Raw genomic sequence first — 13271 nt, 5'->3', positions numbered from 1 at the left:
GTTCCTGTAGTGCCTGTGACCTTGGCACTGAGAGCTGGAAGCTGGGAGCTGGCTTTCTGTGGTCAAGCCATGACTGTGGATTCTGTGGCTCCACGAGGGAAGAGTCCTTGTGGTGCCTCTTCCTGGAGGCCGGCCCGGAATGGAGTACAAAGAGGTGGCCAAGAATGGGCCCTGCTGTGGTGGCAGTCAGTCATGACGGGATTCTCCAGAAGGAGCTCGGGTAGGTCGTTCTTCAGGCGCGTCGAGGAGGCTTGTATAGGTTTCCCAGCATCCCATATGGTCCCCTGAGCACTGCCAGGAGTAATTCCTGAGTGCCAAGCCAGGAGTAACCCCTGTGCATAGCCGGGTATGACCCAAAAAGCAATATATATATGTATATATATATAAACATATTATATTATTGTAATATATTATAATATTGTTAATATTATATTATTAAAATATATTTTAATATATTTTATTATTAAAATAATATTTTAATAATAACATAATATACTTATGATGTAAGGTTGTAATGTATTTTAATAATATGTTATATTATAATATATGTTACTCTTAATTTTATATACATTGGGGTGGGCCACACCTGGCAGTGCTCAGGGCTTACTCTGGCTCTGTGCTTAGGGATCATTCCTGGCAGAGCTCAGGGGACCAGATGCACCCAGGTCGGCTGCACATAAGGCAAGTTCCTTACTCTCTGTACTCTCTGCCCCTCCCCCTTTCTCTTTCTCTTTCTGCCCCATCTAAAATCTACCTGCTTCCTCCCTAACTTCCTTCCCTCTATGGTTGGGGAGCGGCAGGAGATCCGAGACATCTTCCCTGTGTCCATCGTTCCTTGGGGCGAGTCCTCACCGTATGCTCTGTCCTCCCCGTGAAGGGCAGTCTCCGTGTCTCAACTTTCCCCCAATCTGACAGTACCCAGTTCTGATCTTCTTCAAAATTTTATTTTCATGTCACTTTTGGACAAGGCTTCTGAGCTGTGATCCTCTGGGCCTGCAGGCTGGCTCTAGCCTTTCTCATGGTCCTGAGGACTTCGTTGGTCTTGGGGATCCTCCAGGAAGGAGTGGCTCCTAGCTGGTGGTTTGAGCTACCCAGGGCCGCTTAGAGAAAAGCTCCCAGGGCCTGGTCCCCTGTATAACACGGAGCCCAGGCCAGTATCCTCCTGGCTTTCATGAGTTTTCCCAGTTTCCCCTGCTTTCTCATCTGTCTTCTGCACTCTCTAGTCACACCCTAGAGCTCCTTTCAGATCTATTTTCCATGGATTCAGGTTCAACACGGGGGAGCCCTGCCACTGTTGCTCCTGTTTCCCTGAGCAATGAGAAGCACCTCCTAGATGTGTGAAGGAAAGCCGCGTGTATTGGGGGGTGTTTCCGTGTGTATGGCGAGTATTGGGTCATCACTGGGGCAGGCCCCTGTCCTATGTGCCATGTACTCTTGGTGCTGGCATTTAAGCATCTCCGCTTAGCTCTCTCCATCTGACTTTGCTGCTGTTTCTGATTGCGCGTCTGTGGTTCTCTGGTGCACATCTCTGCACAGATATGTGCATGTCTAGACCAGTGGGTGATTGAGTGAATGCATGTTGGGGGGAGGAGTGCTCCTAAATAGTGCTCAAGAGGTCCGGGAATAATGTTGGTGATATTTGGCCAATTGGGCTGGACAGTTTAATGCTAGGACCGTGCAATGCTGCAGAGCCAGGGGCTCCACGACTACACCCCCTAGTGTTCGGGGCCAAGGATCGAATTTAGGTGCTGTATATACAAAGCATAAGCCCTTGACCCCACATGCTCTCTAGTAAGTGGTCCCCAAGCCCAGAATACCATTAATGGAATCAAGTAGGGGGGTGCTGCTGGGTCTGGAAGAGTTGGCATTCTTCATTCTTTCATGTATTTACTTATTTTCAGGGGGTCTCCCAAGCTATGTTCAGAAGACCCAGGGGCCATGCTCAGTTATATTGAGGGGCTGGGGGCTGGGGAAAGGCTGAGTTATTTTTTTGTGCTGCTATTGCTAAACACCACCCCACTTGGCCACTAGTACTTCAGGTTTTTTTTTTAATTATTTTTTATTTTGAACCACACTCTGTCCTGGTGGTGCTCAGGGGATCATGTGGGGTGCAAGGGATCAAACCTGGTATGCAAGGCAAACGCCTTACTATCTTTCTGGCCTGTATAATATTTTGGGGTGTGTCTGTGTGGGAGATTTGGCTGTCACACCTGGTTGTGTTCAGCAATTATTCCTGTCTCTGTACTCCGGGCTCTCTCCTGGGTGGTGCTTAGGGGCCTTATGGGTGCAGGGATCAAACCTGGGTTGCAGGATTGGCTGCATGCAAGGCAAGTGCCTTACCCACTTCATCTCTCTGGCTAATACTTCAGATTTTCTTTGTTCCCACAGACTTTAGTTTTCCCACAAACTTTGATTTCTGATCCTAGTTAAATCAGGCAAGGGATGTAGCTCTGTGGGAAAGCACATGGCATGCATGTATGAGGCCCAGGCTCAATCCCCAGATGGCAAGAGAAAAAAAGAATAGGGCTCCAGTTGCGAACTTTTTGTTTTTGTTTTGGGGCCACACCCAGCTGGACTCGGGGCTGACTCCTGCCTCTGCTCAGGGATCACTTCTGGTGATGCACAGTGAACTATATATGGTACCAAGGATTGAACCTTGGTTCACCACTTACAAGGCAAATGACTTACACCCTGTGCTATCTGTCTGGCCCACGAAACAGGTATGTAAAGGCATCTCCACACAGACTCCAATTTAGACCAGACGTTTCCAAACTTGTGACATTCTGGCCCCCCTTTACAGAAAAAAAAAATTACTTAACTGCCCCCTCCCCTATTTTTTTTAAGTAAAGTCCCACCCTCCTGCTATTGTACATGAGACTACTACTGCTTTCCTCTGTTGTTCCAATACCTTGAGTGCCTCTTTACCCCACCATGGGGATTATCACCCACTTTTTAATTATTTTGTTTTGGAGCCATATCCATTGGTGCTCAGGGCTTACTCCTGAGCTCAAGGATTACTCCTAGTGGTGTTACGGGGACCATATGCAGTGCCAGGGATCGAATCCATCATACTATCTCTCCATTCCCCCATCATTATCACCCACTTTTTGGAAACATGGATTTAGAGCAAGATCGTTTCCATCCGTTGCCTCTGTGCTGACCCTGGCAGGAAATAAGACCAGAATCCGGAAGCTTTAGGATCTATTATGTATGTCCTAAACCCTGGACTAAGAGCATTAATAATGACTTACTGAAATGTCTGCAAATAGCAGAGAATGTGCCAGGTATCTAACAACCCTTGCACTGGGTCAGTGATGCCACAGGAGAAACAATGCGGTGGCACCCTGAAGGCTTGGCCTTCATCTTCAGCACTGGGGTCAGGGATGTGTTTTGCTGGGCACCTGTGTTTCTTCAGGAGCAGAGTTTAATCCCCACCCACCCACCCTACACAGGACTTCCAGCCTGAGAAAAGGGCTGTAGGGGGCCAAGCTTTCAGACACTGGGAATGAGAAATAGTGCCCCTGGAGAAGTATGCCCACGTGCCAGCAGTCAGCTGGGGGTCCAGGGCAGGATGAATACTTGATGTCAGTCCTGTTACCGGGTTGGATGTGCTATGTGCAGACCAGGGCACCGGCGAGGTTGAAGAAATGGTGGGCACAAGGAGAGGGGAGATTTCTGAGGAACATATTTGTATCCAGCATAAAGCTGACCTGCCCCACTGGGTCTGCTCCCCAAGCTTGTGGCCCGTCACCTCCAATTAACCCTGCATGGGCCATGTGCCGAGGTTTCTTGAAAACATTTCCTCCTTCCCTCCTAGTTTGTTTTCAACTTGTATGGGCCTTATGTTCCCAGAAAGCGGGGTGAAAAAGTTTCTTTTCTCCTACCCCTGCTGCTATGCTGTTCTATACACAGGATTTCAAAAGGTGAGAGAGAAGTACCTCTAGGGAGATGCTAAGAGGAGGACCGTGCCCTTCAAACCACCCACCCTCCTTTTTGGGCATCATCAGGACAACTAATTCCACCCCGCCCCTGATTTGTTCCAGCTGGAGTTTTGATTTTTATTTTGGAGCCACACTCAATGGTGCTCAGAGCTTACTCCTGACTCTGTGCTCAGGAATCACTCCTGGTGAGCTCAGGGAACCATACGAGTTACTAGGGATAGAACCCAGGTTGGGTGCATGCAAGACAAATGCCCTGCCCACTGTACTATCACGCCAGCCCTTGGAGCAGGAATTTTCAAATGACTGGGACAAGACATGAGAACCCTCAGGGGACTAGGGACCAAGCTGTTTTTTTCATCTCTGTGCGTAAGTTTCCATTTCAGTATTGACTTGGTCTGTGCCTACCCGTGGGAAGTGTAAATCCAGGGGCTGGCAAGACCTGCGTGTGTGTGCGTGTGTGTGTGTGCCTGCGCACGCAGGGCCTACAGCGGGGATGGTGGAAGGAGCCATGCCTGACTGGAGGTCTGGGGCAGGGTAGTAGGGAAAATGTTGGAAGGGCAGGGCAGTGTTTGCCAAAATGAAGCATCTGCTTCTTCACTGGTGCCACTTTAGCTGGGCTCTTATGTTGTGACAATCACTCTCTGAGGCTCACTGAAGCCAGGTGAAGTCTCCTCTAACTCATTTATTTTGGTCTCAAGGTCGCACCCAGTGATGCTCTTACTCCTGGCTCTGCACTGAGGGATCACTCCTGGCAGTACTTGGGGGACCATATGTGGAGTGGGACACTGAACAGAGGTCTGCCACATGCAAGGCAAGCACCTTTACCCCTGCACTCTCCCTCAGGTCTGGTGTGGACTTTTCTGACTCAGCTGGGAGTGAACGCCACCTGTCCTGGCCAATACTAATTCAGGAGGCCAGGCTGCACCCCATCCAGTCTCTGGGCTCTCTCCCGCACCCCCAACTCTTGTCTCTGAAAGCATTTCCTCCTTTCCTCATTTCTCTGTCACTGCCCCCAGCCCGTCAGAGACCTCACAGGTAGGGAAGAAAGTGACACAAACAGGAAATGACCACTTGTTGGATGGGAGTTTTCAGGTGGGTTTTTTTTTTTTGTATATTCCAAGTTTTTCTTTAGTTCATTCCATCTGGTCTCTCCATCTCTCCTGTGCGAATGTGCACGTGCCCGCGCTCACTTGCTGTCTCGCTCTTGTATTTGTTTGGTTTTTGGTTGTGTGTTTTCAGGATTTTTTTTTGTATATATATATTTTTTAAGAACTTTGGATTTGCCGTTGGTGGGCAGTGCCGGTCCCGGGGGCTGGACCCCCTCATGGCAGGGCTGGGACGAGGGGCAGGCCCACGGCTGCTGAGAGGATCTCTGTATTTAAAGCCTTTGAGAATAAGTGACTGCAGTTCCCAGGGAGCAGGGTAGGGGCTGGCAGCGACTTCCCCTAGAGTCCAGGCCGCGGGGACTCCCTGGCAGGAAGGGGCTCCGGCAGGAGTTGGGGGTTATCTCCTCGCCGCCAACCTCCAGTTTGGTTCGAGTTCCATGGGCTCCCGGCCCAGGCCCCCGCCTTGGGAGCCAGCTGGGGTATCTGTCAAGTTTGAGCGGTATGGCGCTCTGGACAAGGGCATGAAGGAGAAAGGGAAGTATTGATGCACATTTCCTTCCCTCTTCTGTCTTGCTTGGGTTTTCTCTTTTCCTTTCTTTTCTCTCTCTCATTATTATATATATATATATATATAAATTTTTTTTTGGTGTTTTCTCTTTCAGCGGAACAGCAGGGGATAACAGGTTTGTGTGTCTGTGTGTAGAAGCTGGGGGTGACTGGGAGTTCAGCGGGTACAGGGGTGGTGGGGAATGCAATCCAGAGGAGTTTGGGCACCAGGGCAGGGTGGCCCTGAATGGGTGGCAGGGGCACGAGGGGGTGCCTGGGCAGGGAGTCATGAGGAAGACATGTCTGGCGGGGGGGCGGGGGGGGAGGGAGGAGGAGGCAGGATGCTGCTGGAGGTGGGGTGTGTGTGAAGCCCACTGAGGATGAGGTGGGTGGAGCCAAGGGTCGCAGGGAGGGGTCTGGACCCCCTACCCAGCCCCTGTCGGAGTCAGGGAGGGAGCCCTGAGCCCGCCCCGCCCACAGCTCCCCACATCTTGGTTTATCTGTTTATAAAGCTAGAAGTGTAGAGGTAGTAGTAGTTTTTGGGTTGGAGTCCGTGTGAGGTAATCTTGCTTCCTCTTTGGCAAAAGCCACAGCAGCCGTGGCGGCCGTGGCAGCATTGGTGACGGTGATGGGGGGGCCTCCTGGGGCCGGGGCCGCCTTGCGCCTGTGGGCCGAAGAGCGCAGGTGGGAGGCCAGGGCCTCGCGGCCGCTCAGCAGCACCTCACACGCCAGGCAGTGGTAGGTGCAGACGGGCACCCGCAGGGGGGCGGGCATGGGCCCCCCGGAGACCCGCCCAAAGAAGCAGAAGGATCTCTGGTGGGCAGCGGCCGGCGCCTCCCCGTCAAATGCCATCTTGCACTGGCGGCACAGGTAGCGGTGGGTCACGTCCACGGTGGAGATGCCCGCGCTGCCCGCCAGCAGCTCATCGGCCTCCCCGGCCTCCCCCTCCCCCGGGGCGGGCAGTTCGGGGGGCTTGGGAGGCGCTGTGGCGGTGGGCTCGGGGGCCTGGGGCAGAGGCTGGAGGAGAGTGTTGGGGAGCAGTCCGATGAGGGTCTGAGGTATCACGGGGTTCATGGGAAACAGCCCCTTCTTCATGCCATAGAGCTGCTGGAAGTAGGCCCCCTGCAACTGGGGGCCAAAGACAGCTGGTGGGGTGGCCCCCCCTGCAGGGGGCAGGGGGAAGGGCAGGAACTGGCCCCCCAACAGGGCAGGGACCGTGGCCTTCAACGCCTTGAGGTTCTTGAGGGCGTCAGCGGAGGTGTTGGCGGGGGCTGCCACTGGCTTCCGCTCAGCAGGGCCCGTGTCCCCAGGGGGCTCGGTGGGTGGGCCCGGGGCAGGGTTGGGGGGGCTTGTTGTGGAGGTGTTGGCCGGATCAGGCCCGGGTCTCTGAGGTAAGGGACAACCTGGGCCAGTCTGGACCACCGTGGTAGCAGGCAAGACCGAGGTGGCCAGGCCCAGGAGGCCTGAGGAGGCTGCCGGGCCTGGGGAGATGAAAAGAGGGAGGCAGGATGAAGCCACCTGCTGGCCCGGCTGCAACCCCTCCTCCCCCACCTCCATCCCTGCCGGCTGTCCCCTGTCCCAAGGGCCCCAAGCAAAGGCCCCAGGGCCTGGAAGAGCAGCCGGGCCCTTACAGGGGGCAGCTCACAAGCGCAGCCCCCCTACCCCCCCACACACCCCCTGCCCACTCACCTGAACTGAAAGGAGCTAAGCTGCCCAGTGGGGGCTGGGCCAGAGCCGGACCCGACAACAGGACCGGGGCCAGGCGAGGCAGGGCCGGGGAGGCCCCTAGCGGCAGCGATGCAGGCGCGGTAGCGGCAGCAGGGGGGGCCTTGGGAGCCGGGGATGCTTCGGGGGCCGGGGCCAAGTCATAGCACTTGCTTTCGTTCTTCAGCTGGGCGCGCACGGCCTCCTTGAGCTTGGCCAGGTGCTGCCGGGAGAAGAGGTGGCCCCGGCAGGACACGTAGAAGTCGTACTTGACGTCGCAGTAGGGGCAGTCGGCCCGCTGGGCTCCCGGGGGGCCCTCGCCGCCGCCGCCCCCGCCTGCGGCGGCCCCCTGCAGCTTGGCCTTCTTCTCCTTGGCCCGGGCGTTCTGGAACCACACCTGGATGACTCGCTTGGGCAGCCCGATCTCCTCCCCCAGTACTTCGCACTCCTGCATGGTGGGCGTGCGGTAGGCCTCGTAGCAGGCCTTCATGATCTTCAGCTGCAGGCTGCTCATCTGGGTCCGGTAGCGCCGCTGCCCCATGCCGTCGGGGGCCCCTGCCCCCCCGCCCCCTCCCCCACTCGCCCCCGCCGCCCCCGGGGACTCAGGCTCGGCCAGGCTGGAAGCCGAGGAATCGCTGAGGTCCCCGGCACAGGGGCTGCAGGCCTCGCTCTCGGGAGACGCTTTGGAGGGCTCCTCGGGGCCCTCGTCCTCGCTGGGGGCTGGGGCGGGCGGGAGAGGTACAGGCGCGGGGGTCTCCGGTGTGGGGGTGCTGGGCTCTTTCGCAGGAGGAAGGAAGGCCAGGGGGGCAGCGGCAGAACTGACCGGAGGGTAGGGGAAAACGGGGGCTTCCCGCTTTGGGACCTCCCGGCCGGGCCCCTCTTCCACCTTGCCCAATAGGAGGTTGAACTTGGGGAAGGGGGCGGGGCCCGGGGCGGGAGGGCCGGGGGGCTTGGCTGCCGGGTTGGGCACGCCCCCCGGGGTGCCCCGGAACTGGCCTTTGCGCTCCCGGGCCCGGGTGTTCTGGAACCAGACCTGCACCACGCGCTTCTTGAGCCCCACCTCCTCGGAGATGCAGTCGAGCATCTTGCGGGTGGGGTTGGAGTCCTGCATGTACCAGCGGTACAGGATCTCCAGCTGCTCCGGCAGGATGGTGGTGCGCAGGCGCTTGTCCCGAGGGGGCTCGCCCTCCCCGCCGCCCCCCACCTCGCTGCCCGTGGGGGACAGGCTGCCGTCCTCGTGCTTCCGCTTGAGGGGTGGCCCCGGCACCGTGGGGGCGCCGGCCCCCAGGGGGTTGCGCTCCCCAAACACCAGCAGAGGCAGGTCTAGGAGGTGGGGAGCCGCGCCGGGCGGCACCACGGGCAGGAAATGGAGCCGGCGGTGAGCAGCCAGGAGGTCGTGGCTGGGGAACGCCGCGGCGCACTGGTCACAGGCGTGGGTGGGGGCCGGCGAGGCCACGGCCCGGCCTTCGGGCTCTTTGCTGCCCGGCTTCGCGGGCTCCGCCTGGTTCGGCTCTTCCCGGTCCAGAGGTTCCGGGGACGGGCCCTCGGGTCCCGGTGGGGGCTCCGGGCCCTGCTCCTCGTCGGCGTCTTCCTCTTCTCCCTCTTCCTCCTCGTCCCCTCGCTCGGCCTCTTCCTCCTCCTCCTCCGGGGGCTGGTCGTCGTAGCATTTCTTGAGGTGCCGCACCAGCTCGAAGACGCAGGAGAAGGAGGCGTGGCAGCGCCTGCAGCCCGAGGGTCCCCCGGGGCCGCCTCCCGGGGGCGCGGGCCCCACCTCGCTGGCGTGTTTGCGCGCCTTCTGGCGAGCGTTCTGGAACCACACGACCACCACCCGGCTGGCCAGGCCCAGGAGCCCGGCCAGGCGCTCCACCTCTCCGTCCTTGGGGTAGGCGCTGGTCTCGAAGAACGACTGCAGGGCCTGGGTCTGGAACTCGGTGAACTTGGTTCTGGAGAAGCGGCGGCCGGCCGGCAGGAGCGGGGCGAGGCTGCCCCTGGCGCCCTCCTCTTCCTCGGGGGGCCAGCAGCGTCCAGCTCGGCCGCGCTCCTCGGGGGGCCGGGCGCTCCCCGCGTCCGACTCGGCCACTAGGAAGGGTGGGCCCAGCTGGGGAGCGGGCGACTCCAGCGGGCCCTCGGGAGGCCTGGGGGGCTCGGCCGGGGGCGGGTACAGGCTGTCGTAGCTCTTCCGGAACTGGGCTGCGTACCTGCTCAGGGCCTCGAAGGGCAGGAAGCGGCGGTGCACGTGCTCCTCGTGCGTCTTGAGGATGAGCATGTTGGAGAAGAGCTTCCCGCAGGCCCCGCAGGCCAGCTTGTCGCCGCCGCTGCCCAGGGCCTCTGGGGGCGGCGGGGTCGGGGGAGGGGCTGCGGCCTGCTTCCCTTCGTTGTACTGGATCACCAGCTCGAACCCGAAGTTTTCCAGGAGTGCCTTGGCTGCCGTGCGGGCCGCCTCGTTGGGCGCTGGGTTGGGGGGCGAGGTGGGCCCCGCCTCGTTCCCCTCTTCTGCCACGGCGGGCCGCTCCCACTCCCGCTCGGCCAGCTCCGACTTGGGGGCTGGGGGCAGAGGCGGGCCGGCGGCAGCAGCGGCCGGCAGGGACAGCAGGGGTGCGGGCCCCGCCAGGGCCAGCTTGGGTGTCACCTTGAGGTCGTGGAGGTAGAAGGGCAGGAGCAGCTGCTGCTGCTGGAGCTTCAGCAGGGACTCGGGCACCAGCGGGAAGGGGGGCAGCACCGGGGGCGCGAAGAGGGGGGCTGGGAACCGGTGCAGGTCCAAGGGCGGGGGAGGCGGGGACAGGAAGGGCAGGCCGGACGTGAAGCCCCCTGCGTCGGGGCCCCGCTTCTCGAGGCCCCCCTCCCCCTCCATCTCGCCTTCCTTGGCGTCTTCGGGGCCCCGCTCCAGCCCGTCGGCCTTGGGGTCAGGCCTGGCCCCCCGGGAGCGCGTCTGGTGCAGCACGGAGCGCATGTGGATCTCCAGCGTGGAACTCTGGTTGTAGGAGACCCGGCAGACCGTGCACTTGAAGGGCTTGTCGGAGGTGGCGGCAGCGGTGGGCGTGGCCTCTCCCCGGACCGGGCCGGCGGGGTCCACGGCCGCCTTCTTCATCTTGTGCAGGTGGGAGACGGAGTTGTAGTGCACCAGCAGGATGTTCTTCTGCGTGAAGGACTCCTTGCACACCGTGCACTTGTAGGGCCGCGCGGGATCCAGGAACTTGTCCAGGGCGAAGTTGGTGGTCTTCCGGTAGGTCAGGGGGTGGCGGGTGTCCGGGGGAGCTGGCTCCGCGGGGCGGGGCTCTCCAGCAGGGCCCTCTTCCTCCTCGGGGGCGGCAGGCGCTACTGGGGCCGTTTCCTCGGTGGCCGGGGCATCAGGCCTGGGCGCTGGAGAGGGGACTGGAGAAGGGGGCTGCTCAGGGCTCCCCACGGGCTTGTCTGGGGCCTCCTCGGTGGCAGGCGGGGGAGGCTCAGGAGGAGCCCCGGGACTGGCTTCCGGGGTAAGGTGAGGGCCTTCTAGGGGACAGAAAGGGGAGGCAGTGAGACAGGAGTGCGGCCCCACCCGCCCCCAAACTCCAGGCTGTGGGTCTGTTTCCACACCCCTTCCCTGCCCCCCTGGGAGGCTTGCCAGTGCCTTACCCCCCACCCCCTTACCAGTGGCCTGATCTCTGCTGGGCCCAGGTTCTGGCTCTGGAGCTGGGGGCTCCGGGCCTTCTGCCAGAGGGCTTGGGCTGGGCGCAGGCAGCACTTTGGTGGAGAAGGTCATCTCTACAGTAGTGGCCTGGAGGGGAAGGAGTTTGGATGACAGCCCCACCCTGGCCACACCAGCCTGAGCTCAGCTCCAGCAGCCCTGGGGATCCTGGGAAGCAGCGCCCTGGGCCTCCGGGGAGAGCAGATGCATAGGGGCCACCCCCTCCCACGCTCCGGCCCTCCCCACCCCTGTCCAGCCAGTCAGGCGCGGCCATACTCACCACCAGCAGCAGCTTCTCCACACACTCGGGCACCACGTTGTGCAGGTGGCTGAGGTGGAAGTGCAGGGCGGGCCGGCCCACCAGCTGCTCCTGACACAACGGGCACCTGTACCGGGGCGGCACCGCGTGCTGGGACAGGGCGTGAGCCCTCACCTGCTCGCACTCTGGGCTCAGGAAGCTGCAGTAGGGGCAGCAGTACACCTGGGGGGCACACAGGGACCGGAGGTGTCAGGGCCCATGGACCCAGTGTCATGCCCATGTGACACCACCCTGTCCCCCCTGCCCAGGTCCAGGGCACGGGCCTGACAGGGAGGCACCCATCCGGGGTGAAAAGTGCTTCCTCCCCGCCCCCCCCCCCCCCCCGTCCCTCATTTCCCAGGGACTGAGGCTGAGGTGGGCACTGGCCTCTATCCACGCCTCCCTCTGCTTCCAGCTGCAGCACCAAGCAGGGCCTGCCTCCTGGGGCGTACTCCAAGCCCAGCACCTCCATGATGGCGAGCTTGGCTGGTTCACTGGGGGTGGGGGGGGGGGGGTTGGCAGTGCTGTGCTTTGTTTACCTGAAGTGTAAAACCTCCCCATCCCACAACAAAAGGAGGGCATAGTGGCAGCGGCTGAGCCTCTGAGGGAGCAGGAGGCTGTGTCGGGAGGAGGCCAGGGCAGGGGCCTGCAGAGGCAGCGAGCAGGGCTGGGGAGGGCAGGGGTCAGGGGATCGGAGGAGACGCTGGCAGGCAGGGCAGGTAAGAAAAGAGACCTCCGGGGCTGGAGCAATAGCACAGTGGGGAGGGCGTTTGCCTTGCACATGGGCCGCCCAGGGTTCGATTCCCAGCATCCTGTATGGTCCCCTGAGCACCACCAGGAATAATTCCTGAGTGCAGAGCAGGGAGTAACCCCTGAGAATCGCTGGGGTGGCCCAAAAAGCAAAAAAAAAAAAAAAAGAGAGAGAGAGAGATCTCCATGTCCCCTGATGAGCTTGGCAGGGCCATGTTGCCAGAGGCACTGGGGGCGCCCAACTCAGAGCCTCTCCTGCCGGCTGTCTTTGTGCCGGCGTGCCAGGGCAGGGATGGTCAACAGAGGAAAGGGGCGCAGGAGGTTCCCTTTGGGAGAGGCCTGGGCAGGGGTGGAGGGCAGAGGCCACTCCTGGAGCTGAGGGGCCCTCAGAGGTGGTGCCAGCAGCATGGTGGCCACGGGGTCAACTTGGGGAGCTGTGTGCTGTGTGGGCCCCTCGGCACCGCAGGCTGGGGTCCCCGCTCACAACCAACCCAAGGTGGGGCAGTGACCTGGGTCCTAGCGCCTCGCACAGCTATGGGTCTCTGGGGAGGGTGACCCCAGGGGGGAAGGGAGAAAGGTGCCAGGGCAGAACAGTAGCTGGACATCGGGGGCAGGGTGGCTCTGAGTGCCTAACAGGAACAAGGGCAGTGGCACAAGCTTCTTGGTTGCCTTCCTCGTCCCCTCAGCCCTCTGCTCCCCTCTGGACCCTGTGTCTGGATCCTGGGGGCGGGGGGGGGGCATGAGACTACATGAGGTGGAGCCCGGGCCCAGGCCCACAGGCTTCTTGCAGAGCTCAGAGCCCAGCAAACCAGGTCGAGCGGCGACTAGAATTTCGAACTTCAGAGCCTGAGTGGAGAAAACAAAACCCGACCACCCCCCTCGCCCCAACCCCCACAGTGGTTTTCCACCCCCCAGTTCTGACCGTGGTCTGGCCGGCACCGTCTCCCACAGACACACTCTTCTCCTCCGTGTCTTCAGGAGCTGAAGAGGAAAGGAGAGGAGGAAGTTGGTGCGGCCAGCCCGCGGCCAGCTGCTGGCTGGGCCCAGGTCCTGGGGTACAGGGCGGGAGAGAGGCATAGCTGACTCAGCAGACTGCTGGACAGGCCGGGGGCTGGAGTGGGAGGGCTTTTGCCTTGCATGCAGCTGACCCGGGTTTGATCCCCAGTATCCTGTATGGTTCCCCACACACAGCCAGGAGTGATTGCTGAGTGCAAAGCCAGGAATAACCCCTGAGCATCGGTGGGCATGACCCAAAAAAGAAA

General features: G+C 60.4%; 1 protein-coding gene across 1 annotated transcript in view; it reads right to left on the bottom strand.

Moving 5' to 3' along the window:
* Positions 1 to 5594: 5594 nt before the first annotated feature.
* The window catches only part of ZFHX2 (zinc finger homeobox 2), a 30077-nt gene continuing 22400 nt past the window's right edge, over positions 5595 to 13271 (bottom strand). Inside the window, exons 6-10 of the mRNA XM_056133208.1 lie at positions 12932 to 12990; positions 11242 to 11442; positions 10925 to 11051; positions 7283 to 10786; positions 5595 to 7074 (exon numbers count right to left, since the gene is read on the bottom strand). Of these exons, the coding sequence (XP_055989183.1) occupies positions 6098 to 7074; positions 7283 to 10786; positions 10925 to 11051; positions 11242 to 11442; positions 12932 to 12990 (4868 nt within the window). The 3' untranslated portion in view covers positions 5595 to 6097. The remainder of the gene's footprint in view (positions 7075 to 7282; positions 10787 to 10924; positions 11052 to 11241; positions 11443 to 12931; positions 12991 to 13271) is intronic.

This window comes from Sorex fumeus, unplaced genomic scaffold (genome assembly GCF_029834395.1).
Source record: "Sorex fumeus unplaced genomic scaffold, SorFum_2.1 ptg000098l, whole genome shotgun sequence".
NCBI classification, from domain to species: Eukaryota; Metazoa; Chordata; class Mammalia; order Eulipotyphla; family Soricidae; genus Sorex; species Sorex fumeus.
The sequence above is the reverse complement of the archived record's forward strand: the minus strand, read 5'-3'. Positions and strand labels throughout refer to the sequence as shown.